This window comes from Podarcis vaucheri (genome assembly GCF_965113315.1).
Source record: "Podarcis vaucheri genome assembly, chromosome: 12".
NCBI classification, from domain to species: Eukaryota; Metazoa; Chordata; class Lepidosauria; order Squamata; family Lacertidae; genus Podarcis; species Podarcis vaucheri.
The window spans coordinates 15,749,614-15,777,582 of NC_138750.1; the positions used below are offsets into that span (position 1 = coordinate 15,749,614).

The 27,969-nt window shown below is 42.6% G+C and overlaps 1 protein-coding gene across 2 annotated transcripts in view; it reads left to right on the forward strand.

The window, feature by feature from the left end:
* Positions 1–27,969, forward strand: part of LARS2 (leucyl-tRNA synthetase 2, mitochondrial) — a 68,637-nt gene that overhangs the window by 22,665 nt on the left and 18,003 nt on the right. For both annotated transcript variants that reach the window (XM_082192998.1, XM_082192999.1), the window contains exons 8-17: positions 602–709; positions 1,093–1,252; positions 4,761–4,865; positions 7,281–7,396; positions 8,910–9,193; positions 12,483–12,581; positions 14,162–14,299; positions 19,228–19,331; positions 20,894–21,076; positions 23,505–23,674. In XM_082192998.1, the coding sequence (XP_082049124.1) occupies positions 602–709; positions 1,093–1,252; positions 4,761–4,865; positions 7,281–7,396; positions 8,910–9,193; positions 12,483–12,581; positions 14,162–14,299; positions 19,228–19,331; positions 20,894–21,076; positions 23,505–23,674 (1,467 nt within the window). The remainder of the gene's footprint in view (positions 1–601; positions 710–1,092; positions 1,253–4,760; positions 4,866–7,280; positions 7,397–8,909; positions 9,194–12,482; positions 12,582–14,161; positions 14,300–19,227; positions 19,332–20,893; positions 21,077–23,504; positions 23,675–27,969) is intronic.

Consider the following 27,969-nt stretch of genomic DNA (forward strand, 5'->3'; position numbering starts at 1 on the left):
TGGCTTATTCCTTTTATTTAACGGGCTTGAGTTTGAACTGCTTTGCCTTTTAAAAACTACGCAAGGCTGGTGTGTTCCATATTTGTGGAGACTTTTTTGAGCAAGCGCCTAGTCTCTTCAAACGTAGGATGGCCGTCTGTAGAGAGGAGTCAGGGGTGGGCAATCTTTTTTTCTGTTGAGGGTCACAGATAATCTATCAGAGGTCACATGTTGACTCTGGGTGGAGCCAGATCAAAAAAATACACGGACCCCTTTTATCCTACCACCCTCTATCGTCTCTCCCTCTTTCTCCTCACCCTATAGGCTGCTACGGGAGAGACGGATCACTTCTACCACAGGTCTGAACTGGTAGTTTGCAGGCGGCTTTCGAAATTAGGCTGAAGGCCATATGAGACCCTAGGACCACAGATTGCTTTATAGCATACCATGCAAATTCTTGGTGTCAGGGGAAACAAAGGAAATCCCCCTTTTAAAAAAAGGAGTGGGGGAATATTCCTTCCTGTCAGGTGGAGAATGTGTGGAGGAAGAAGCAGAGTCAGGATGGGGCAAACATCTTCCACCCACGTTTGAATGCCTACCATTTTCTCTGCTTTTGTTGCAGGCTTTGCTCGATGGTTTGTCAGATCTCCCCAAGTGGTATGGAATAAAGGAAATGCAAGCTCATTGGTTAGGAGACTGTGTTGGGTGCTATTTTGAGTTCATGCTAAAGGTGAGCAAGTCCCTTCTTGGTGATGAGATATTCGTGCCATGATCTGCCGGAGACCGAAAACTGATAGGAGTAAAACTAGAAATGTTAGCAATTACATGTGGGGGGTGGGTGCAAATGAAGGCTAGGGATCTTTTAGTATGCAAGGCTGTTTTGCTCAGAACACATACCCCTGATACCGTAAGTGACATTGGCATGGGGCATGTAGAGACATGGCTGGATTGGCTGTGTGACCAAATTCGCCATTGTATTCTCAGATGTGGCCTTTGGAACTGATTCTGGAAAATGTCTGTAGAATTCATAAATGCAAGCTGGGGCCTGCAGGTGAAAATTGTGCGTGTTGCTCTGGAGGAAATTGCAGTAACCCTTTCCCTGTCTTTTGTCAGACTAATAATAACCCTACAGGAGAGACGATATCAGCCTATGCATGCGCACCTGAAGCCATTTATGGTGCATCTCATTTACATATCTTGCCTAATCATAGACTGTTACATGGAAATAGCTGTTTAAAGGAAATCTTCCGGAAGGAGCTTGTCCCAGGAAAAGGTGAATCTATCTTTCTTTCTTTCTTCTGGTAGTGCTTGATTTACTAAGACTAGGCAGTTGCTTGTGTAGCTTAACATGGCCAGGCTTGTGCAAAACAATTCACATGTAATATTTTTTAAACATTGCAGCATGCCTTTTAAACATATGGTAGCAGCCTGATCTTCTCTGTAAAGACAAGTTGCTTCGACTGAGAAACCAGACTAGAATCCCTTATCGGATAAACTGAGCATAATGACCATTCACAACAGGAGCAAAACAGCAGCACAGTCATCCTAGTCTGGCTCTGTTAATTAACACTTGTAACGGGAGAGGAGACCATTGTCTGAATTCAATGGAATCACACTTCTTGACAAATTCCAATGCAGGAATTGTATGCTGGGGTCTCCGTTTGAAGTTTTATTTGTTGAAGAACGTAGCTCCTTCGGTGGTGCCCAAGTGCAGCAGACACTGTGCTAGCGGCTTTTTGCCCCCTCTGGCAAATTGGCACATAGTGTAAGGTCTGACAACCAAGAATCCCTGACTTCAGACTTGCAGCACCCTGCAGAGTACAACGAGAGGCAGTGTGCGGCAGCAGCGAAAAATGCAAAATGCAAATTTAATGCTTGAAAATAAAATGGCTAGTATAATAATGCCTTTGTGTTAATTATTGGTGCCCCTGCGTTTGAAATGCTATGCACACTTGCAGTTGCCCCATTGTGAAAAGTACATTGTAAGGCTAGAAAAGATGAAGAGTAAGCAGCCAGAACATTTAGGGGGCTGGATCACCAGCTCTGTGAGGTTTTTGTTCCCCCATTTAAATACGTGCTAAAAGAGAAGAAACTGAGAGCCAGTGTGGTGTAGTGGTTAAGAGCGGTAGTCACGTAATCTGGTGAACCGGGTTCGCGTCTCCGCTCCTCCCCATGCAGCTGCTGGGTGACCTTGGGCCAGTCACACTTCTCTGAAGTCTCTCAGCCCCACTCACCTCACAGAGTGTTTGTTGTGGGGGAGGAAGGGAAAGGAGAATGTTAGCCGCTTTGAGACTCCTTCGGGTAGTGAGAAAGTGGGATATCAAATCCAAACTCTTTCTTCTTCCTCTTAAAAGTGTATAAAATTATGCACTACTGTATTGGAGAAAGAATAGGGAGGGTGGGCACAGTCTTCTTCAGCCTATGATAATATTAGAACTTTGGACCATGCCGTGAACTTGATTAGGAATAGCTAGGGGACACAGGAAAGGAAGTGCTTTTTAACCCATAATTAATCCACTGTCACAGTATGCTGACTATTGTCTTAGATCCCTTTTGTGGGGAGGGATGCAGACGTTCATGAAAGAGAAATGTATTGGCAGCTGTTGGCAAAGTAGAGCTTCCATGCGCAGAGGCAGTATACCACCAAATACCACTTGCTGGGGAGCCAAGACTGTTGCCATCGTGCGCTGCTTGTGGACTTCGCAGAAGCATCTGACCAGTCTCTGTTGGGAAATGGGATGCTGTACCAGATTCAGCTTTGGCTATTGCATTGTGGTTCTTGGGCCTTGGCTGAGAGGGGCTGCAACCTTCCTCTCTATTAGGAAATAGAGAGAAAAAAATAGGAATAATAAATAATAGAGTGCTAAGAAGATTGGAAGAAATTTAAAGACTATTTGAATAAATATTGTAATATTAAAGATATGTAATCACGTGAAAGAATCAATTAGGCCTAGGATTAAATTGGGATTAAATAAATAAATGAGAAAATGTAAGATAAGAAAGGTTAGGAAATATTATTATAAGTGTGATATTGTTTTAGGAAATAATGATATTGGAAACTGCTGTATATAATTACTAAGAAACTCAGATGGAAGAGATTTGAGGAAGTCAAGTAATATGTTTATAAAGATGGATTTTGAGTAATTAATTAAGTTCAGTTTATGTGGTGATTTGATACATTTTATGTTTTATGTTTTTTTATTTTTCCTTTTTTCGTTTCATTCTTTTTTTCATTATTGTTGGGTTTTTTCTGTTATGTTTATGTATGGAAAATAATAAATATTATTTTAAATAAATAAATAAATAAATATTAGAGTGCATGCTTGTCTAAACAAGATGATCAGTAGTAATTGATGAACAAGAGAATCTTACTTCTGAGTATTTTTTTGTCCACTTTATCTCTTGGCAGCAATTTATTAAAGGGAAGGGTGGGCTCAGTAAATAATAATAATAATAATAATAATAATAATAATAATAATAATAATAATAATTCATTACTTATACCCTGCCCCCATCTGGCCGCTCCTACTCAGCCACTCTGGGTGGCTCCCAACAGAATATTAAAATCACGATAAAACATCAAACATTAAAAACTTCCCTAAACAGGGCTGCCTTCAGATGTATTCTAAAAGTCAGATACAGTGGTACCTCAGGTTAAGTACTTAATTCGTTCCCGAGGTCCATTCTTAACCTGAAACTGTTCTTAACCTGAAGCACCACTTTAGCTAATGGGGCCTCCTGCTGCTGCTGTGCCACCGGAGCACAATTTCTGTTCTCATCCTGAAGCAAAATTCTTAACCTGAAGCACTATTTCTGGGTTAGCGGAGTCTGTAACCTGAAGTGTATGTAACCTGAGCTACCACTGTTGTTTCCTTGACATCTAATGGAAGGGCGTTCCTCAGGGCGGGTGCCACTACCGAGAAGGCCCTCTGCCTGGTTCCCTGTAACTTGGCTTCTCGCAGTGAGGGAACTGCCAGAAGGCCCTCGGCGCTGGACCTCAGTGTCCGGGCTGAATGATGGGGGTGGAGATGCTCCTTCAGGTATACTGGGCCGAGGCCATTTAGGGCTTGAAAGGTCAGCACCAACACTTTGAATTGTGCTTGGAGAGGGGTACACCCCCCCCCCGAGGGCAACTGGATCCAGAAAGACTGGGAGATGGTCATTACACTCCTATTGGCTGAAATAGAGCATTGTACAAGTGCCCTTTTATCACTTAGAAGTAAAAAGGGCATATAATAGCAACACCTAGTGAGAGACCACAGAATTGCGTTTCCCTGAGAGAAATTGCAAATGCCAACTAGTGATCGAACATAGAACGAAATCTCTTTAAACCAAGGAATGGCAGACAATTCTGCAAAACGAAGAGAGACAATCTTTCAAAAATGGCATAAGAGGGAAAGCTTTCCAGTATAATGACAAAATATATGCTGCCCTTTACATTTTGTTTTTGTTTTTGCTTTTATTTAGATATTCATTTCCTTGCACAAATATTTCATGTATCCTTGGAGAATGGTAATTATTTTTTCCAGGGGGTGGGATAATTGAAGCGTGAGGTTCAGATTGGGAGAGAAATCTTTCAAAAGTGCAAGAAGCTTCGTTTCCATCAGAAACTAATTAAATTCAGAATTATTGCTATTGATTCAAGCAGACTAAGACCGGATCTTCAAGGGCTGCTTCATTAGGTTTTTAGTAACACAAGAGAGCAGCAGGCTCTCTTAGCAGTAAGTGAACACTCTTGGCACAGTGTTCCTATTATTATGATCTTTGTTTTTTTTCTGTAGAGTCTCTTACTTCAGTGACAGCTCTGAACTTGCTCACCAGTCAAGAGATTCCTGTAGTCATTTCCGCAAAATCTGAGTTTGAAGGCTCTGTCGATACTAAAATAGGTGAGTACAGGAAACATGCTGAAAAAATAAGGCTTACGCAGCTGAAACTGTAAAAATGGTTGTCTGCGGGTTCTAGAAGCATCCATGGAAGGGAAAATAAAGGTTGATGTATTAAGCACTGCTAGGGTTCCAGAGTCAAAGCTGGTAAACAGTCATATACTTTAAATTTTCCATGCAGCTGCTTCTGCCTGTTTCTCTGCTCCTGATTTGAAGGTTTGCAGCTATAGAATTTGCTACCACAAGATGTACCGTATTTTTTGCACCGTAACACTCACTTTTTTCCTCCTAGAAAGTAAAGGTAAATGTCTGTGCGTGTTATGGAGGGAATGCCTACGGGTGGCATGCCTACGGATTTTCCTCCTCTAAAAACTACGTGCGTGTTATGGTCGGGTGTGTGTTATAGAGCGAAAAATACGGTAGATTAGCCACCAACTTGGATGCCTTTAACAGGGATTAGACCAATGGGAGGTAAGACTGTCATGGGGGAAATGAGTTTTGGCATGCCCCTAAATGTCACCTGCTGGAGACCAAGAGGGCAATTGTGCTCATGGCTTGCTGGTGGGCTTCCCAGCAGAATCTAGTTGGCCACTGGGAAATGAGATGCTAGATGGTAATAATAACAACAACAATAATAATTTATTATTTATACCCCGCCCATCTGGCTGGGCTTCCCCAGCCACTCTGGGCAGCTTCCAAAAAAATATTAAAATACTATAATACATCAAACATTAAAAGCTTCCGTAAACAGGGCTGCCTTCAGATGTCTTCTAAAAGTCTGGTAGTTGTTGTTCTCTTTGACATCTGGTGGGAGGGCGTTCCACAGGGAAGGCACCACTACCGAGAAGGCCCTCTGCCTGGTTCCCTGTAACTTCCCTGTAGAGAGCCTTTGGTCTGATTAAGCAAGGCTGCTGTTCTGACTGTTTTCCAGCTTTCAGCCGGGCAACCCAAAGTACTTGAGACACATGTTTTTGTATCATTTAGAGCAATATTACCCAAACTTGGGCCTCCAGCTGTTTTAGGACTACAGTTCCCATCATTCCTGACTACTGGTCCTGCTGGCTAGGGATCATGGGAGTTGTAGTCCAACAACAATTTGGGAAACACTGATTTATAGCATATGCCATCCACCTGATATAATTGGTGTCCTGTATAAAAGATTAGCTTGGTATGTGTCTCGAGTTCATTTCATAAACTTCCAAGTTGATTTCTTTTCAGTGAAATGGTAAAACAATGCTTTTCCATTTTTAAACGACAATCATCTAAACTTGTTAACCTTTCCCCTCTATTTATTGTTGTTTCCCAGCTTTTGACATACACAAGAATGTAATTTGAAGCTTTGAGCCATTAGTTAAGTGGGGAAACCTATGATAGTCCAGATGTTTCTGGACTGCGGTTCATATCATCCTTGACCTTTGGCCGCAGTTTCCAAGGCTAATGACAGTAAGAGCCTCCCAACATATGGATGGCCACAAGCTCCCCTTGAATTAAAGCGTTATATTCAAAATGGAAAGTAGTAGAATTAAATTAATCAGTACCCAAACATCAACATTAATTCTGATTTTGATGACTGGGATCCAAAAACTCACAGAGGTGTTTTGCCCTAGGAGGTGTGGGTTTTGGATTTTATTTCATTTTTTAAAACATCTCACCGCCCCCTGCAGTATCACAAATTCATTTTCCAAAGCATATTTGCCATACAGCATGGGGAGCTGCTGTCAGAAAGATGAATCTAACCCACCTTCCTTCATCTCTCAGAAGTAACGTCACCATGCTTCTTTAGATCTAGCCTTTGCTTTGCAGCAAGAGAAAAACTTGCAAATGAACGCATTTGAGATTGATTTCGCGGCAGGAATTTAAAGTTCCAGTGCTGGCTAATATGAAAACCGGGGTGAGAAAAGAGAGGTTGCATCTTGGAAAATATAGAGCCAAGATGTCAATGACAAATTCATCTTATCAATATGTATTGAATTGAATTGGCCAAGGGCTATAGAGTTGAATGCAGAGAGTATTGTTCTAATGGAAGAGGAATTGGGAGTCAGTTTAGATACATTTTGATTTGGAAGGTTGATTTGTAGGCTGAAAGGAATAGAGAAACATGGGTTGAAGAGGCTGAAAGTATATGCAAGAAGTATATACTGTATTTTTCATGTATAAGACGCCCCCTATTTTTGCGGCAACAGCCAATCGCCGGCCCACCATTGGCACTATCCGTGTATAAGATGTCCCCTAATTTTTGGCATTATCTTTTAGGAGGAAAACCTAGTCTTATACACGGAAAAATACGGTAGTTAGCAGTGCTGCCTGAACTCTGAATCAGAAAGCTGTTTGATTGCATTTTCATTTAAAAAACCCAAAGGGGTGAGTCTTATTTGAAATCTGTTTAAGAAACACTTTCATTTTATTTTCCCTTCCAAGGAATCCCTTGCATTAAACCAGATGATGCTGAAGTTGCTAGGAATTTGGGTCTGTCATTTGAGGAAGTAATTGAAACGCTGCCAGATGGTTCAGAGAGACTGATCAACTCCAGAGAGGTTAGTGCACTCCTGTGAGTCTCTGCCTTCTCATCCCCACTCCTCCATGGGAACGAATGACAACTTTAAAACTCACACACAAACATGTAACCAGGTATTTGATTTTTACATGTTAGGCAATTTTTAAAATGTGCATAACAGAGAATGAAAGTGTGAAATTAATATAGATGCAGACATACATGGTTTGGTTTAAATGCTTCAGGCTAATGCACTTCCTTTTTTTCTTTTCTTTTTTTATTAAAGATTTTCTTAATTTACAAAGGCTAATGCACTTCCAAACTCTGCAGGCTGTAGGAACATAGGTTCTGGCACTGCATGGATTCTGCTTCATTTAGTTGGCACCAGAGAAAGAACTGAGCCAGTGCTGGCAGTCTCCACTGCTGGCTTTTATCGCAGTCATCTGATATGTACTAATAGAAGATAGTGATTAGTATGAAAATACTAAACTCTGCTTTAGCACTACATGTATGAGCTAGAATGAGCCTGAGCAAAGCCTTGGTCTTGCAGACTTTCTCCTGCTGCATAGCTGGAACCAGGACTTCTGCCACATGCATCCCAAAATACTTTTCTGAAATCCAGGTTTCTTGTTATGTACAAACATGTTTTGCTGGGACGTGGGTGGTGCTGTGGGTTAAACCACAGAGCCTAGGGCTTGCCGATCAGAAGGTCGGCGGTTCGAATCCCTGCAATGGGGTGAGCTCCCGCTGCTCGGTCCCTGCTCCTGCCAACCTAGCAGTTCGAAAGCACGTCAAAGTGCAAGTAGATAAATAGGTACCGCTCCGGCGGGAAGGTAAACGGCGTTTCCATGCGCTGCTCTGGCTCCCTCGGCCAATAAAGCGAGATGAGCGTCACAACCCCAGAGTCGGCCACGACTGGACCTAATGGTCAGGGGTCCCTTTACCTTTACTTACAAACATGTTTAAAACAATCTCTTAAGTTGCAAAGCAATACAGCTTCATAGTATTGCTGCTCAGCCACTTGCCCAACAGAGACTTACTGTACTTTTATTTTTAAAATCTGTTTAGTGCAAGACCAGAAACAAATTGAAACAATTGCTCTAGGGCAGTCATGTCCAAACCAGTCGATCGCGATCTACCGGTCGATCGCGGTGTGTCCCTGGTTGATCTTAGTTGACCACCCCCCCCCCAAAGCTCAACAGTAGATCACTGCCAGTTTTTTATAGTGGGAGTAGATCGCAGTCTCTTGGGAGTTGGAGATCCCTGCTCTAGGAGATTAAAATAATTGTTCCAGCAACTTCACCTGAAAATGCACACCAGACCACCATGCCGAAATCCAACAGAGCAGCTGCCGGTAGTGGCCTGATCATTCGACTGCCGGGAACTGAGAGGCTTGAACAGAAGATGAAAATGGAGAAAATTTGAGAGACTATATTAGGACTTTGGATAGAATTCCATTCTCTTGACTATGGGTGGTGGGACATATACATAGGAACATTACTGTGACTACCATTGCAGTGAGAACATTGGAATACACCAACATCTGTCGTTCTCAGTTCACAGGTATGAGTAGACAACAAGCGTTAAATGCCATCACTCAAGAAGCCAAAAATAAAGGAGTAGGAGGACACTTAACAAGCAGTAAATTGAAAGATTGGCTGATCTCGCGGCAGCGTTATTGGGGGACGCCTATTCCAATCATCCACTGCCAGAGTTGTGGTCCTCTTCCTGTCCCTTACGAAGACTTACCTGTACAATTGCCCAGTGTCACATCCTTTACAGGGAAGGGCGGCTCGCTTTTGGCTTCTGCTTCACACTGGGTAAACTGCTTTTGTCCGAGGTGAGTGCACGTTTTCTTTACAGCTGCTGGTCAGTGATTTGGCTGGAAGAGGAGCAAATTTTGTTTCATTTTTATTGTTATTACGGTTAAACATTTGGTTGATGCTGTGGCTTCTGGTTTTTCTTTTTTTAAAAAAGAGGACAGAAAAGTAAAGCTTAGTGTCCTAAAAATCTGACTATCTCACCAGTGTACCTTTGTGCTATTACTTCCCAAAGCATTGCCTTCTGTGAAAGTGGAGAGCAGTCTCAGGTTCTTTCTATTCACCCGTTCTTTTTATGCAGAAAAAAGATCTTAACTCTAAAAGGCTGTGTGTCTGTTTCTTCTTACTGCTGAGCTCAGTCATTAGAGGAACAGGGTTTTTCTTTGGAGGGAAGGCTTTGGCTTCCTCTTTATAGCAAGGTTAGCTGTATTACTATTGGAAACGGATTTAAGGCAAGCTCTGTGGGCTGTTTTTTGTTGGGAAATGGGGAGATCTTAGTTTACTTCTCTTGCATGAGTCGTGCCAGGGCTGCTTCACGTATTTCTTCTTTTAAGTGCGAGGGCGGGGGGGTCATTTGTTTTTATTTGCTGCAAATAAAGGGATCAGGAATCTGCTGCTCTGTGTACCAAAAGATTATCTCTGCACTGGAAAATGGTAAAGTGTAAAGTCACCTAGGACCGCTGCTTTTGGTTTAGATCTGAGCTTCTTGTTATTTATGTCAGGCAGCTATTTGTATTAGAAAGGAGTTTTATGCAGGCCAGATTTAAGCCTTTTGTTTGCTTGGCTCAACAGAATCTAATTCAGATTTGGAGAATTATATTTTCATTAGGGAAACTAGATCTGTATTCTCCAGGGTCTGGTGGATGGCTAATGCTTGGTGGAAAGAATCAGAATTTATCTGTATCCTTGAGAGACTGTTTCCTCATCATGCGTATAATGGAACATTGCTCTCAGCAGAGTTGACATGATGAATTCTGTATTGTTAGGCTGCCTTGTTGGCGCCGTTAAGTGATCTCAAGTCATTCACACTTCAGAATACAGAAGCAGTAAACCTGTCACTTTCTCTGGACATTTGAGAGCTAGTGAATAGATTATTTTTGGTAGTGCGGTACCTCAGTGCTGTGACTCAGAAAGGCTCATTCCATTTTGTTGCTGTTGCAAAAGGCATTTGATGTAAAGAACTATGCTCAGGCAAAACTCAGCCAAGAAATTCATCTTAATAAATGTCTCACTTCAGAATGGAGCCAGAAGTACAGTCGTACCTTGGAAGTTGAACAGCTTAGTTCCTGAACGTTTTGGCTCCCGAATGTCACAAACCCGCAAGTGACTGTTCCAGTTTGCGAACTATTTATGGAAGCCGAACGTCCGGCAGGGCTTCTGCGGCTTCTGATTGGCTGCAGGAGCTTACTGCAGCCAATCAGAAGCCACACTTTGGTTTTCGAACGTTTTGGAAGTCGAACGGACACGGATTCCCTTTGACTTCCAAGGTGCAACTGTAATCCCTCTTTTAAAATGTACGAAAAGGTGTCACTTGGTGATTCCTGTGTTCAGCAATGTCTAGGGATTAAGAATTGGAAATTGATTTCAACTTAGGCCATTTTGAGATGATGATAATAATGAACAGTTTCTTTGAGCACCTGCCTTTTCTGACCATTCCATGCTTATCTACAAAAGAATCACGTGATGTTGACATACTAGTTTTTGTGCCCTGCTTGCTTTTTACATGGTGAAGCCTTCAAACTTGTCATTCCCCGCCCTCCATCTTGGTTTCTGTATTTGTGTGTGCACATGCGCACACACATACACATGCAATCTTTTAGCAACCATGTTCAACCCACATGCTTTTGGGAAAGAGGATCGCCCAGAAAGGATTCATACAAATGGAGAGACAAACATATAGGATACTATGCCCTGGCTACACATCCATCTGAAAGCTACAAGAATCAAATGTTGGCTTTCGTCTCTGCCTACAGATGGATATCTCACTCACACAGCATTTTATTAATCAATAAAGCCCAAAAATCTGTAACTGTGCAAGTAGTCTCTTGTTTAGTCCAGTGGATCTTGGAATCAAAGAATCATAGAATTGTAGAGTTGAAAGGGACTCCGTGGGTCATATAGTCCAACCCACTGATATGTGGGACTCTCAACTGCATCATACATGACAGATGGCCATCCAACTTCTGCTTTAAAATCTCCAAGGAAGTAGAGACCACCACTTCTCGTGGGAGTCTATTCCACTGTCAAACACTGTCAGAAGGTTCTTTCTGAAGTTTAGTTGGACTCTCCTTTCTTGAAAGCCATAAATTTGGGTCCTACCCTCCAAAGCAGGAGAAAACAAGCTTGCTCCATCCTCCATGTGACAGCCCTTTAGATTTTTGAATATGTCTATCCAATTTACCAGGCTAAACATAAGCTGGGACTTAAAGGAAAAAGAGAGCCATCTGCTCAGTATTTTGAATGAGCTTGAACCAGACTAAGTTTGTTGGTGAGACTTAAAATACTTCATCCGGATCCAAACTAATTATCGGTGTATTGTAAATCTACACACAAGTTTATATTCTTATAAAATGATAGCAAATCTTGAGTAACAGCATTTACTTTCCACATTTTATTGTTGTAAAAGGCTTCAGTGAACACTCAGCTGGGAGCAAGCATCCATCCATGTGCCCATTCTCAGAGGAATAGATTTCTGCTATTCCTTTTGAGTTTTCAGGGACCCTACAGTGTAATGCTGGTAAAAGGCATAAAGTACCTGGGTGCTTGGGAAATCTGGAGGGTTGACAGTAGTTTGAAAGAATAAGAGATCACTGAATTGACTCTTGAAAGGTTCGTTCATTTATGACTCATTCATGCAAGTTGTAAGGCTTAGGACCAATTTGAATTCCTATCCATTCAGATTAACTGGGGGTTGCTGGATTTGACAGTAGGAATGAATGAATCTACCCATTTTGGATTCTCTTGGTTTTTCCAGTTGTAAGTTCATTTCATCAGATGCAAGAATTTAAAGAGAGAGATGTTCCTGGCTTACTCACATTTCTGATTTCTCACTTCTGATAAGATTTGCAAAGCACAGACTTGTAGATCTCGCCTCTGCTGAGATCTGTGAGCTCTGACCTCGCATGCCCAGTTAGAAGCTTGGCTTATACAACAAGTGAGCATCGCAGATCTGTAGTTCGCAAATTGGCTGCTAATGCGGCTTCAATCTCATAAGGGACATCATCAAAAATATTCGTGCAAAGCTCCCCAGATGGCTCCCTTGTATCTCTGCAGAACCCTAATAACTAACATTACATTTGTGTTCCTCAGGTGCAAGCAGCCTGCAAAAAGGGAAACGGACACCATGGATACATTTGTTGATTCAGCTTGGTATTACTTAAGGTACACTGATCCTCATAATTCTGAGAGGTAAGTAATTTAGGCAGCCTGCATTCAAGCAGGCTGGTGTGTAATCTTATAAGCTGGTCCTGTTATGCATAGCTCAACTCGGAAGGAGTGGCAAGGCTCTCCTGTAGATAATCCTTAAGTTCATACTGAACACAATAAAAAGATGATTCTTATGAGGGGTCTGTTTTTGTTCTGCCAGTGGTGCCCTTTCCCCAGTGTACAAAGGAGTTAGCCTGTTGGTTGTTTTTAAACTGCATCACTTAGCTTATCTTCTGACATGCTGCAGTCCTCTCACCACCTCAGAGTGCAGTCTATTTGAAACCACCTTGTCAAAACCTCCCAGGATATAAAGAGCTCATCATCTGTATATTTCTGCAAGTGGGTTTTCTGCCAGTCCTTCTGTCTTTCTGTCTATCTGTTCATAGGTTTGGAAAGTCTCTCAAGTTATCGTTGCCGAATTTGGCATGAGGGTTCCCAAGGTGGGGCAGCGTTTTTCTTCCATGTTGGGACACAAACCACCATTTTGAATCAAGATGGTCAACCGAAATATGATTTTGCCAGTTTTTTTGCCATAGGTTCAGCTGCCTCTTGAGGGATCACCACCAAACGTTGTCTATGTTTGGACACTAGGCACCATTTTGAATCAAAATGGCAGACCAAAGTAATCCTACTTAAACATGGGCTCCCTCCACAGATTGATTTCAGCATGAGTCAGATTGGAGTTGGTGTGTGTGCAGCCCTAAAACTTTCAAATTACACTATCCATTTAAAAACCAACGCCTTGTTTTGGGGATGGCTTTTAGAGTCATAGCTGTCTCACTGTACACCTGCAGGAATGTTAAGAGCAGGAATCAGAGTCCATTCAGTTAAGTCTAGAGTTAACCTGTTTAGAGGGTTTATCACACTTCTACTGTTTAAACAATTGCGTTTGTTTCATTCAGAGTAGAACTTTTACGTTACAACAACTTTGTAGTTTTAAGCACATAAAGATATTCCTACATGACCTCACTGACTGTAAACCTCCCTTGTTGGTCAGATATGTCAACCTGAATAACCCCAACAGAGCTATCTGATTGTAAACAGATAAAAATGTTAGCAGGATCATTGTAATAACCTGCAGTTTCACAAGAGTATATATTTACAGTCGATAATTAAATGAGCAAGTTAAATGAATTTGGATATGCAGAAGATACTAAAAAAAATAATAATTAAGGAACCACAGAAAGAGGGGGAAGAAAGTCAAATTTTGAAATGTTAAATTGACTGTAAAAGTAATGAAATGTGTAAACTTGGAAAGTATAAATAAACACTTAAAAAAAAGCTATCTGATACCCTTTGCTGTCATTCATTTGCACCTAAGAAATACGACGATTTGATTTGATAATGAAGTGTTGTTTGGATTACTACAGCCACTAAATGTTTAGGATGGATTTTGTTTTAATACAATGAAGTCATGTTGCCCCCTGCTGGTAGCATCCAAATGTTTGCTCCTATAAGCCAGTCAAATCCATTTGTATTGATTCTTACTAATTGGAATCATTCTAACTTTCCTTGGTCAGCTATGCTTCTTCTCATTACGCATTGGTTGTTTTCTCTATTAGACCTTTTCACAAAGACTTGGCAGATCACTGGATGCCTGTCGACCTGTACATTGGAGGAAAGGAGCATGCAGTTATGCATTTGTACTATGCCAGATTCTTCAGCCATTTTTGCCATAATCAGAAGATGACTAAACACAGGTAAGTGCGAGAACAGTTGAAGGCTTAAGTGTAATAAAAGCTTGCAGGGGAAACAAGGGCACTTGTAAACAACACTTCTCATTGTATTTAGGCTTTGTACACCTGGTAGATTTTCTGAGAACTGAGGGTAGTAGTATTGTAGAGCTACCAGTACCCATTTTTCAGTATTGCAGTAGTCTCTAGTCAAACTGGTTTTGCAGATTTCTGTAGGGCTTTAGGGGACGTGGGTGGCGCTGTGGGTTAAACCACAGAGCCTAGGACTTGCCGATCAGAAGGTTGGTGGTTCGAATCCCCACAAAGGGGTGAGCTCCCGTTGCTCGGTCCCTGCTCCTGCCAACCTAGCAGTTCGAAAGCACGTCAAAGTGCAAGTAGATAAATAGGTACTGCTCCAGCAGGAAGGTAAACAGTGTTTCCTTGCGCTGCTCTGGTTTGCCAGAAGGGACTTAGTCATGCTGGCCACATGACCCGGAAGCTGTACGCCGGCTCCCTCGGCCAATAAAGCGAGATGAGCGCCGCAACCCCAGAGTTAGTCACGACTGGACCTAATGGTCAGGGGTCCCTTTACCTTTACCTTAATAGGGCTTCAGACAGCACCTGCAAAACAACGGCAACAAAAACCAGTTAGCTCCCAACAGCACTTTCAGGACTACTGGAGAAAAGAAACATGCATCTCAGTGTAACTGTTCCAAGACCCTATAGCTAGTGTCTATAATTGCCTCCCGTCCTCAGATACTGCCACGGAGCAGGTTTTCATTTATTTTAAAGGTTTTTTTGAAAAAATATTTAAGTACTGGCAGAGAGCATTTCACGCAGGGGTTCTGTTCCTGGCCCCCACGTGCATTGGCATAGCCTTATAGGCTTCCTCACCCCATTATGCCCCTACAACCTCTGTTCTGCCTTCTTCCGGGTGCAAAAGGACCTGCGCATTGGCGAAAACATGTCAGTTGGAAGCTCCTGAAATCGTTGCCGCCTGTAATGCTTTCTTCCTTATTGCAATCATGTTACCTGATCTGTATCACGTGACTGATTCTGAATTGGGGTGTTTTCTGTTTCTCTTTAAACAATAATGAGCTGTACTTTTTGGTCCATCCTTTCCCCCTCTGCGGAGTATTCTTCAATTCAAGTCCTACAGGATGGGGCGGACTTTGCCTGAGCCCCAGTCATTGTTGCAGCAAGGCTATTTTAATTGAGGTGATTTTGGCAATAGAAGAAGATGAGGCCAGGAGAGTGTGGAGTAGCCGAGCACTATGAACTGGGGAATAGATAGATAGATAGATAGATAGATAGAGATCCAAGAATGACTGCTTGAAGAAATAACGGAATCGTACATTGCACTACAGTATGGATAATATCTCAGAATAAAACTGGAAGCAAGCTCTTCCCAGTATGTGATCTACAAAAGCAGCTAGTTTGTGCTTCTACATGTGGCCATGAGAGGGTGCTGTTACTGTTGGTGAATAACTGAGCAATAAATTTAGGAAAGATGTTGTAGAAGGTAGAGTTCATTGTGACTAAGCACTGCTTGCTTTCCAGACTTTTGCAGGCTCTTCCTAAGCACAATTTCCCTTCTGTTTCTCCCCACTCCCTCCCAAATCTCCCATACTTACAAAGATCTGCCTTTTTTTTGTTACTCCCATACATGGTAAAATATTTTGTGCTTCTAACCAGCATCTGCCCCTGCAAACAAACATGAGCCGAAATCTCATCTTGTATCAACAAGGGAACTTTTGTGAATTAACACCATGTCATCAAACATAAACGTTCCCTGAAAAATTACCTCTGACCAGGAGACTTGCCCATTCTCTCTCCCCCCCCCCCAATGCTTTTCTTAAGTTGCCTTTCCCATGTATGGTAAAGTGTGGCCGTTTCAGATAAACGTATTTTGAGTGGAGAGGAACCTTTGCAATGGGTGAGCTCCTGTCCTTAAGCAGACCACATCTGGAATGCTGTGTCCAGTTCTGGGCACAAGTCAAGAAGGATATTGACAAGCTGGAACGTGTGCAGAGGAGGGTAACCAAGATGATCAAGGGTCTGGAAGCCAAGCCTTATGAGGAACGGTTGAGGGAGCTGGGCATGTATAGCCTGGAAAAGAGAAGACTGAGAAGGAGATATGTTGTTGTTGTTGTTGTTTAGTTGTTTAGTTGTGTCTGACTCTTTGTGACTCATATACTGGGAAGAGCTTGCTTCCAGTTTTATTCTGAGATATTATCCATACTGTAGTGCAATGTACGATTCCGTTATTTCTTCAAGCAGTCAAAGGCCTGGAAACGATGCCTTATGAGGAACGGCTAAGGGAGCTGGGCATGTTTAGCCTGGAGAAGAGGAGGTTAAGGGGTGATATGATAGCCATGTTCAAATATATAAAAGGATGTCACATAGAGGAGGGAGAAAGGTTGTTTTCTGCTGCTCCAGAGAAGCGGACACGGAGCAATGGATCCAAACTACAAGAAAGAAGATTCCACCTAAACATTAGGAAGAACTTCCTGACAGTAAGAGCTGTTCGACAGTGGAATTTGCTGCCAAGGAGTGTGGTGGAGTCTCCTACTTTGGAGGTCTTTAAGCAGAGGCTTGACAACCATATGTCAGGAGTGCTCTGGTGGTGTTTCCTGCTTGGCAGGGGGTTGGACTCGATGGCCCTTGTGGTCTCTTCCAACTCTATGATTCTATGATTCTATGGCCCCATGGACCAGAGCATGCCAGGCACTCCTGTCTTCCACTGCCTCCCGCAGTTTGGTCAAACTCATGCTGGTAGCTTTGAGAACACTGTCCAACCATCTCGTCCTCTGTCGTCCCCTTCTCCTTGTGCCCTCCATCTTTCCCAACATCAGGGTCTTTTCCAGGGAGTCTTCCCTTCTCATGAGGTGTCCAAAGTATTGGAGCCTCACCTTCAGGATCTGTCCTTCCAGATATGATAGCCATCTTCAAATATCTAAAGTGCTGTCACGTGGAAGATGAAGCAAGCTTGTTTTCTCCTGCCCTGGAGGGTAGGACCCAAACCAAAGGATTCAAGTTACAAGAAAGGAGATTCTGACTAAACATCAGGAAGATCTTTATGACAGAGCTGTTCAAAAGTGGAATGAACTCCCTCGGGAAGTGGTGGCCTCTTCTTTCCTTGGAAGTTTTTAAGCAGAGGTTGATTGTCCATCTGTCCTGGAAGGGGGTTCCAGCTCTGCATTTCTGTGATTCTATGAGTCCCCTGGTAGAAACCAGACTCATTCTTTGGGGAATCTGGCTTTGGGGAATCTTTGGGTTGCTGTCCCCAGGCCCTTGCAACAGCTCCTACCTTTCTTCAACTAGACAGCTATCTGTTCTCTCATTTGTTTAGAACATGAATTTATACGTACAGTGGTACCTCGGGTTAAGTACTTAATTCGTTCCGGAGGTCTGTTCTTAACCTGAAACTGTTCTTAACCTGAAGCACCACTTTAAGCTAATGGGGCCTCCTGCTGCCGCTGCACCACTGCTGCACGATTTCTGTTCTCATCCTGAAGCAAAGTTCTTAACCCAAGGTACTATTTCTGGGCTAGCGGAGTCTGTAACCTGAAGCGTATGTAACCTGAAGCGTATGTAACCCGAGGTACCACTGTATTTATAAACAGGTTGTGAGCTGCTTGGGGAGACTCTTGGAGCAGGTCACAAAAGTTTTCTAAATAGGCTGGAACATATTAAAGCAACAGCAATACAAAATCAAATTTATAACAGAGCCAGTATTACAGTGGTTAAAACACAGTACTAAAACATAAGAATAGCCTTGTTGGATCAGACCAAAGACCTAGCTGAGTGTTCTGTGTAGTGGTTAAGAGTGGTAGCCTCGTAATCTGGGGAACCGGGTTCGCATCTCCGCTCCTCCACATGCAGCTGCTGGGTGACCTTGGGCCAGTCACACTTCTCTGAAGTCTCTCAGCCCCACTCACCTCACAGAGTGTTTGTTGTGGGGGAGGAAGGGAAAGGAGAATGTTAGCCGTTTTGAGACTCCTTAAAGGGAGTGAAAGGCGGGATATCAAATCCAAACTCTTCTTCTTCTTCTTCTTCTTCTTCTGCTCACACAGTGGCCAACCCAATGCCTATGGGAAGGCCGCGAGCAAGAGCTCTCTCCCATTCATAATCTTCAGCAGTTGATATTCAGAGGCAGACAGAAGATGGGAAAGACTGGGCAAATTAAAAGGGCTTCTCCTTGCCCCCAAAGTCAGTGTGCTTGGCACCAGGCAGTTTTCCATAGGGAGGATATTCCAAATTTGGAGAGTGACCACCAAGGAAGCTTGATCTTCAGTCACTACCTGCCTCTCCTCCAGAGGCAGGGGACCCAAAGGAGGGTCCATGCAGGTTTTCTTTGGTGGGGGGAGGTTGTCCCTAACCATTTGACTGCCATGCTCCCTTTGGTTGACACACAGAGAACAAAAGTAGAGTGAGGCCAGCTTTTTGGAGATGGGTGCAAATTTCAGGGGGCCTCAAGATCCCTGCTCCTGGAGTATTCAGCCTGATGTTCCATCACCAAAACTTACATGTATACAGTATGTTGAAAGTATGTTCCGACTGTTACTTTCATTTTTTTAAAAAAAAATAATGTTTATTGAAATTTCACAATGAAAAGTTTCAAAATTTAAACATAAGAAAGACTACAAAAATGAAAAAAATACAAAAACAAAACACATAAAAAATACACAATAAAAAACAGTTAACAAAAGAAGGTAAAGAAGAAAGGAAAGGAAAGAAAAACCAAAAAAAAAAAAAGCAGAAAATAGATTAGTATTTTCATATCTTATACTTCATTCACTAGTTTCTTGACCTCCTCACACCTCCCATCTTGTATTCCAGTTCAAATATTAAATTCAGCAAGTCCTTACCCTCTAGCATTTATCCTCACTCAAGATATTAACCTATTATAAATAAATGTTACTTTCAGCAGAATTATTTTTATTTGTCCTCAGAGAGCCTTTTCATAAACTCTTAGTTCAAGGTATTGTCAAGAATCGGACTTTCAGGCTAGCAACAACTGGGCAGTATTTGAAGAGAGAAGAAATTGACCTTACTGGTAAGTGAGTCTGTTATGGGCATTGCATTCCTTTAGCTATATCCTAAAAAATCAAATGACCAGTTTTGGGAAAGATCATTTTGCAGAGTACATAGAACTTGGCAACAAGAGGTAGCTGGTTCTATCAATTATAGCGGTGGTACCATGGCTCGAAAACCAATATTTGATCTTATTATGCTGGGTTTCCCTCAGTGAGATCACAGACCCACTCCAAGCTAGTCCATTAAACCTCTGAACAATTTCCACAATATTTCTGTGGACAAGGCTTACTAGCTTTCCAAATCTTGCTGTAATCATATTAAGGGAAGAAATAGACTCCACACACTGATGCTAGAACTGAGTTGACTATAACAATATATGATGCTGTTTTGGTCAGTGGAATAGGCAAGGCTTTCATATATCTAGCAAGGTATTCCTGGTAGATGATTGTGGATAGCTGAATAGCATTTTATATGTTTATCTGGAAAAGAGTACTGCAGATTTTGGTCTGATGTCTGTTCCTATATTTTACGTATGGATGAAGCAGATGTAAATTATTTGGAGTGTTCATGCATTGAACCGGAAGCATGATAAGTGGAATTGAAACTCATTTGCTCTTCCGCTCCCTGCTACTTCCTTCTAACATCCGAAGCACTGACTTACATAAAAGCGTTGTTTTGTGAAGGACATTCACCAGGATGTTTGAAAGATGTTCCTCTTCTCAGTCCCTAGAAGACAGTTGCTTTGGATCAGGGAGAGCTAACCCTGGGGAGACCATTCCACAAACAGGGAGCCTTGGTGCCTTTGAGAATTAAAAGGTCAAAGCCAGCATTTTGAATTGAGCCTGGAAACTAATTGGCAGCCAGTGCGTCCAGTGCAGTCGGGCCAGGACTACCGTATTTTTCGCCCTATAGGATGCACCGGCCCATAGGACGCACCTAGTTTTTTGGGGGGGAAATCAAGGGGAAAAAATTTATTTCCCCCCCAGGTTTGCGCAGCCATCCCCAAGCTAGAAGAGGGAGACGGAGCGCTCCGTCTCCCTCTTCTGCCTTCAGGGACAGCCTCTCTAGCCTCCGTGGGGCAGCGGCTTGCCAGCCTCCAGCCTCCAGATCAGGTCGGGGAATAGCAGGGTGGCGGCTCTCCGCCTCCCCGCTATCCCGCGAGCTTGTGGGGCTGGCGGGGTGGGGGAGAAGCAAGCTTGCGGATAGCTTCCTGAAGCCTGGAGAGCGAGAGGGGTCAGTGCGCACCGACCCCTCTTGCTCTCCAGGCTTCAGCGAAAGCCTGCATTCGCCCCATAGGACGCACACACATTTCCCCTTTATTTTTGGAGGGGGAAAAGTGCGTCCTATAGGGCGAAAAATACGGTATATCCTCAAATTGTCCTGCCTCCGAGAGCAACCTGGCTGCCAAATTCTGTACCACCTGAAGTTTCCAAACTGTTTTCAGAGGCAGCCCCACATACAACATGTTGCAGCAATCTAATTGTGTATTATAGTTGTGTGAGAAGGGATTGGAAGCAACCAGTTCTTCTTTAAACATGTAGAGGAAAAGCAGTTTTTTTTAATGTCTTGTTCTGTGTTTAGGTCCTGAACCTGTTCACCTAAAAACCAAAGAGAAGCTACAAGTGATGTGGGAAAAAATGAGTAAATCCAAGCACAATGGTATAGAGCCTGAAGAAATGGTCCAGAAGTATGGAATTGATACAGTCAGACTCTACATCCTGTTTGCTTCTCCTCCAGAGCAGGACATCTTGTGGGATGCAAAGAGTAAGGCACCCTCCCAGCACCCAAATTCTTCTTTTTCCTTGATTTGTGTTTGTACAAAATGCCTTTGAGGACTTAGATCAGGGGTCGGCAAGGCTTACCGGCCATGGGCTGGATCACTCCCGCGGAGATCATCCGTGGGCCGGACTGGCGCAGTGTGATGCTGGAAATCGCATCTGCACATGTCTGCGTTGTCGGAAATCGTGCATGCGCAGAAGCGATTTCCGGTATCTGTGCGTGTGCAGACGCGATTTCTGTCGCTGCTTGGTGAGTCCCCACACCACGCTGCGCCGGTTTAGCGCAGTGCGTGGGGGACTCAACCAGCTGGCGGCTCGGTTCAGGGGCAACTTGTGGGCCGGATCTGGCCCACAGACCACATGTTGCCGACCCCTGACTTAGATGTTGACAAAACCCGCAGATTGATCTAAACAGTGCTTTTCACTTTGGCAAAAATATCTCTTTTAGGGTTTTTTTTATAGTTACAGTAGTACCTTGGTCTCAAACTTAATCCATTCTGAAGTCCGTTTCAAAACCAAAGCGTTCCAAAACCAAGGTGTGCTTTCCCATAGAAAGTAATGCAACATGGATTAATCCATTCCAGATTTTTTAAAACAACCCCTAAAACAGCAATTTAACATGAATTTTACTATCTAACAAGACCATGGATCCATAAAATGAAAGCCATAGACAATGTACTGCAGTCATACAATCAGTCAGTCAGTAGTGGATCTGGGTCTACACAGTCACAAAAACAAAGCAAAAAAGCTGCAAAAACAAAAATGCAAAATAAATAGCAAAAACAGACAGACCTCAGTGTAACACTCAAATTGGAAGCGTGGCGCTCAAAACGGAAGTGTCGCACTCGAAACTGAGCACGTTCGGCTTCCAAATAAAGTTCGCAAACCAGAACAATTACTTCCAGGTTTGCAGTGTTTGGGTTCCAAGTTGTTTGAGAACCAAGGCTCCACTGTACTGCTTTTGCAGTTTTACTACAATACATGCTATCTGTGAATTGTCATAGGAACAAGCATAATCTACGTCCAGTTGTTTCTAAATTGTGATGAGTTCAGGGGTGACATAGGACATCTGTGATCAGACTGTCCCTACGGGTTATCCCAATCTAAATTTCCCTCTGAAGCTTCTGTTAGCACCGGTGTGGAAAAAATGTGAACAGAAAAGATACCTGTAATTTCACCCCTGCTGCTAGTTTAATGACAGCTTGGCGGGGGGGGGGTTGTTTAGATCAAGAAAACTACATGAAGAGAAGGGTTAACTTGCCCACCCTGTTCCCAGCTCCACTTCTGTGATCAAAAACAAAGCTTCCTGCATCTGCTTTAACATTCATTTTTAATAAGTTGGGAGATCGGATTCCAGATCTCCTATGTTATAACCTGTTTCCGCCTTTTAGAATCTTGCGCTGTTGTGATGTGCTTTGCTTTTTTTCCATGGCAGATTTGCAATTGGCAGAGTTAAAAAGAAAAAGCAGTGATTGTTTGCTTTCTGTTTTGAAGACATTTTGGATACTATATGAGGGATGAGCATTAACGATACTTTCAGAGAGGGTTTTTACAATGTCAGATGGGATGACTCAGTGACCCTAGTCCACAGTCTGTGCTGATCCTTACACATTCTAATGGCAGACAGGGTCAAGCTACCAGTATATCATCGCAAGTGGGAGACAGTTTTATTCTATTTTTATTTGAAAAGTTGCTGAATTCAAAATGAGCACGTGTTGTGCAAACTGTTGCACTATCTCTATTTTTCCTTCCAGTTTAGCACTCCAGAGATACCATCTGGACAATAACACCTGCCTATTGGATTTTCTCTTTCGAATCTAGTCTTTAGATTGCTTCTTTCATTTTGGGCTTTAAATTGAACGCCTGAGTTGTTGAAATTGCTGAAGTCACATTCATATAGCCTTGTGGGGATGGGGGGAACACAAGGCTTCCAGAAGCACAGAGCTCACACATGGGAGAGGAGCAGGATTGCACCCATGTCTGGTGAGCAACCTGGCTGCTGAATTCTGCACCGGCAGCCTTTATCTTTGCTCTTCAAGTTGCACCACTTGAAGCTGCATCTGCTTTGACCTCTCTGGTGAGAGAGTACTTGTGTTTGTCCTCACTTTACGTCAGTGGTGGAAGGGACCTTCTCTGTTAAGGCATTTCTGTCACCAGGCATTCAGCCTAAAAACAAAAAGGAAAGTACTTCTGAATATTTCAGATATAAAGTGAAGCTGCCATAGCAATAAGGTAGTGGGTTTATTTTACTCCGTTTGCAAGTTGTATGTTAAAGTATTGCTAGCTTCAAAACTGTTAAATGCTGACTAATTAAAAGGGGGAGAACTCTTTGTCTCACTTCTTTTTCTCCCTCTGAAAATGTTATCTTAACTCGTGCTAATGAAAACCTCTCTCTCCTGTCATTTTTCATTCAGCTGATGCAATCCCTGGGGTGGAAAGATGGCAATCTCGCCTCTGGAACTTAGCAACCAAATTTATTGAAGCTAGGAATTCAGGAACTCTGCCAAGTCCACAGCTACTGAATCAGAAAGAGAAAGCTGAAGCCAAGCGTATCTGGGAGCAGAAGAACAGCACTGTCTCTGAGGTTAGGAAGAATTCTGGCTATTCTAAGAATGATGGAGTCATTTTTGTTGTTAGCGATGTTTTGTCCGTTGTCACACTAAGCTTTAACAATATAATGTTCTTTTTATTTTAATAGAATATAGTGGGGAGTGTTATAACCCCCCAACCCACTCACCCTCGTTACCGGTAAATGGATAGTGGTAATATGTAAGTTTGGACCCATCACACCAAGAAGCAGGGGAAGTCACGCCAAAGTCACAGTTTGGTTTGCCATCTTGATTCAAAATGGCGACCTTCATGCCAGGTTTGGTGACAGTATCTCAAGAGGCAACCAAACCTATACCCCCAAATGGGTAGAGTCACACCAAAGTGATGTGTCAGTCTACCATCTTGATTCAAAATGGTGGGCGGCATCCAAACATCAACAAAAAATGCTGTCCCCACCTCAGAAACCTTTGTGCTGAGTTTGGCGACAATCTCTTAAGAGGCAGCTGAACCCATAGAGAACAAACAGACAGACAGACAGACAGACAATTCACCTTCCAAGATACAGTGGTGCCTCGCAAGACGAAAAGAATCCGTTCTGTGATTCCCTTCGTCTAGTGGTTTTTTTCATCTTGCGAAGCAAGCCCATTGAAGGATTAGCGGATTAGCACTATTAGCAGCTTTTAGTGGCTTTTAGCGGCTTATCTGCTGATCGGATCAGCTGATAAGCGGCTTAGCGCTATTAGCGGCTTTTAGTGGCTTATCTGCTGATCGGATCAGCTGATAAGCGGCTTAGTGGCTTAGAAAAGGGGGGGAGGGGAAAAAAACCAGCAGGAACTCGCAAGACATTGTCGTCTTTCGAAGCAAGCCCATAGGAGATTCGTTTTGCAAAGCACCTCCAAAACGGAAAACTCTTTCGTCTAGCGAGTTTTCCGTCTTGCGAGGCATTCGTCTTGCGGGGCACCACTGTATATAGTAGATTAGTCTTCTGATTATTTTTCTCTACTGCTTTTAAAACTCCTTCCTTTTTCAGCCAGGGAAAGTAAATGTGACTCCATAATGGCATTTGATAATGATCCCCGCTTCCCAGATGTGAAAAAGCTAGAAGTGTTATAAAGCAATATAGAGAAATTGTCTCTCTGCGTTTATAAAGACTAAGTTGTTGCTCTGCAGGTAATATACCAATGTTACGCTCTATAAATTCCATAAGTGCTTCCATTTCTTCTGTTTTGTGTGGCACAGCTTGAAGCACCGATAAAGAAAGCAAGAACAGTTTCTAAAATGCTGCTGGATGGTAATAATCCTTATCCCGCTGCACAGCCAGGCAAACTTAGATCTACCATACATCATCTTTATTTTAAAAGCGGAAGATAAACATCTAGCAGTAACTTCCTTGGAAGCCTACTCAGTGTTAATTATTTGAGACAGTTTCCAGAGGGGTTAGTTTTCTTCACCAGAAACAGATTCTTGTGGCACCTTAAAGACCAACAAATTTATTGTGGCATAATTTTTTACAAACTAATGTTGACATAGGCTTTCATAAACAACGGTCCACTTAGATTATGTCATAATGAATTTGTTAGGCCCTAAGGTGCCACAAGAGACTGTTTGAGAAAAGACACAGCCATTCTGCCTCTTCCAGCACCTACTGGAGAACAAATGATTTAATAAGGCACAGTGCTTTCAAATTTATCACATCCAGGTTTCACTTCTACACCTTCCTCCAATCTGCACACGTTATGCCGGACCCCACACTAAAGGAAATTTTGGTCTAGATACCTGTGGCTGTGGCATGGTCTCCTACCAGTGTGTGAAGAATTAAACGGTGCCATACAATATAGGTTTTGATAGCATAACGTTGGATCTTGGCTGTATGGGCAAGATGAAACCATCAAGTAGAGATCTGATTCTGGAGGATGACAACAGTTCTGAACTACACTAGAGAGAATTACTGGTTTGATAAACTGAGTAAGGATTTTTCAGTGGTGAATCGTGAGGAGATGAATGAACATAATCATCATCAATAATAATAATAATAATAATAATAATAATAATAATAATAATAATACCCCGTCCATCTGGCTGGGTTTACCCAGCCACTCTGGGCGGCTCCCAACAGAATATTAAAAACACGATAAAACATCAAACATTAAAAACTTCCCTAAACAGGGCTGCCTTCAGATGTCTTCTAAAAGTCAGGTAGTTGTTTATTTCCTTCACATCTGATGGAAGGGCATTCCACAGGGTGGGTACCACTACTGAGAAGGCCCTCTGTCTGGTTCCATGTAACCTCACCTCTCTCAGTGAGGGAACCGCCAGAAGGCCCTTGGCGCTGGACCTCAGTGTCCAGGCTGAACGATGAGGGTGGAGACACTCCTTCAGGTATACTGGGGCGAGGCCGTTTAGGGCTTGAAATGTGAGCACCAACACTTTGAATTGTACTTGGAAATGGACTGGGAGCCGGTGTAGGTCTTTCAGGACCAGTGTTATATGGTCCCAGTGGCCTCTCCCAGTCAGCAGTCTAGCTGCCGCATTCTGGATTAGTTGCAGTTTCTGGGTAACCTTCAAAGGTAGCCCCACGTAGAGCACATTGCAATAGTCCAAGCGGGAGATAACCAGAGCATGCACCACTCTGGCAAGACAGTCTGTGGGCAGGTAGGGTCTTAGTCTGCGTACCAGATGGAGCAGGTAAACAGCTGCCCTGGACACAGAATTGACTTGCGCCTCCATGGACAGCTGTAAGTCCAAAATGACTCCCAGGCTGCACACCTGGTCCTTCAGGGGCACAATTACACCATTCAAGACCAGGGAGTCCTCCAAACCAGCCCGCCCCCTGTCCTCCCAAAACAGTACCTCTGTCTTGTCAGAATTCAACCTATGAAGCCTATCAAAGATGTGTTTTCAGTCAGTTTGTGGTTGAAGCCTCATGATCGTTTATGCCTATGTGCATAAAGTATTGTACCTATACTTTGTACCTATAATAATATATAATTTATCTACAATAATATATATTTTACACAAAATTGTACTTGAGGCCAGTATGTAATCAGGAATCTTCTTATGAAGCAAGTCTTTCCAGGGAGGCACAAGTAGTTGTTTTTGACTGTCCAAATCCATGTTTGTGAATGTTTTGCCAGGATTCAAAGAACTAATTCAGGTTTGCCCAGATTTCTTTAGAGAAATTTTCTATAGAAATTTGTCTTGAGAAATATTCAAGCTTAATAAAAATAAAAATAAAATAAAAACAAAAGCTCAAGCTGCTTTTGAAACCTTCCTCCACTTTAGAATTATTTTGCATATTTGCTAGTATGGGACTAATCCTACTCATACACTATAGGTATTTTCATAATACAGTGGTATCTCGGGTTAAGTACTTAATTCGTTCCGGAGGTCCGTTCTTAACCTGAAACTGTTCTTAACCTGAAGCACCACTTTTGCTAAGGGGGCCTCCTGCTGTTGCCGTGCCGCTGGAGCACGATTTCTGTTCTCATCCTGAAGCAAAGTTCTTAACCCGAGGTACTATTTCTCGGTTAGCGGAGTCTGTAACCTGAAGTGTATGTAACCCGAGGTACCACTGTAGTCGTTCATCTATAGAGATCTTAGGATGAAGGACTGTTTATAAATACTTTTAATAAATAAGTATGAATATAATAATGTCTATAACAATACTATTATAACTTTCATACAGAATGTCTGTTAAGATAGTTTTATACAATTCATGCATGTCCCACTATCAGATTGCTTGTTATCTGAACACAAAGGATTATCCCCAAACCTTGCTCCACAAAGGGTTGACTCGGATACCCAAACAGCTGGGGTTTGCCCATTTCCTTACTTGTTTCTGTTGTCCTGGTCGACAGCAGCTATTTTTCAGGGAGAAACCATTGGTAGAAGAGAGATTGGACATAACAATTTTTCTTGTAGGGCTCTTGCGGATTGGCTGCAGCAGTTTCAAGCAGAAAGCATGGAGAGAGGAAGCATGGATGAGAAATGTTCACATGGGAAATAATAGAAATCATCAGCTCATTAGGTGAATGTTTGCCTAATGACCCATTTCATGAGAACTCATTGTGTTCTGATAGTGGTACCTGTGTGTATATAGAACCAGTTCTGTAATTAAAAATGGACAGAAGGACTAATAGGGATTAAAAATGTGTTGGATCAATAAATTTCTGTTTTGACTACCCCATTGCATTTCTACTTCCAGCGTTTATGCAGCAGCCTGTTTGTTTCAATAAAGGGATGCCTAGACATTGTTTAAATAAGCAAGAATTGCAGAGCTGTAGTAAATTGAATAAACCAAAGAGAGAACATTTTTCTTTTGTGCAATTA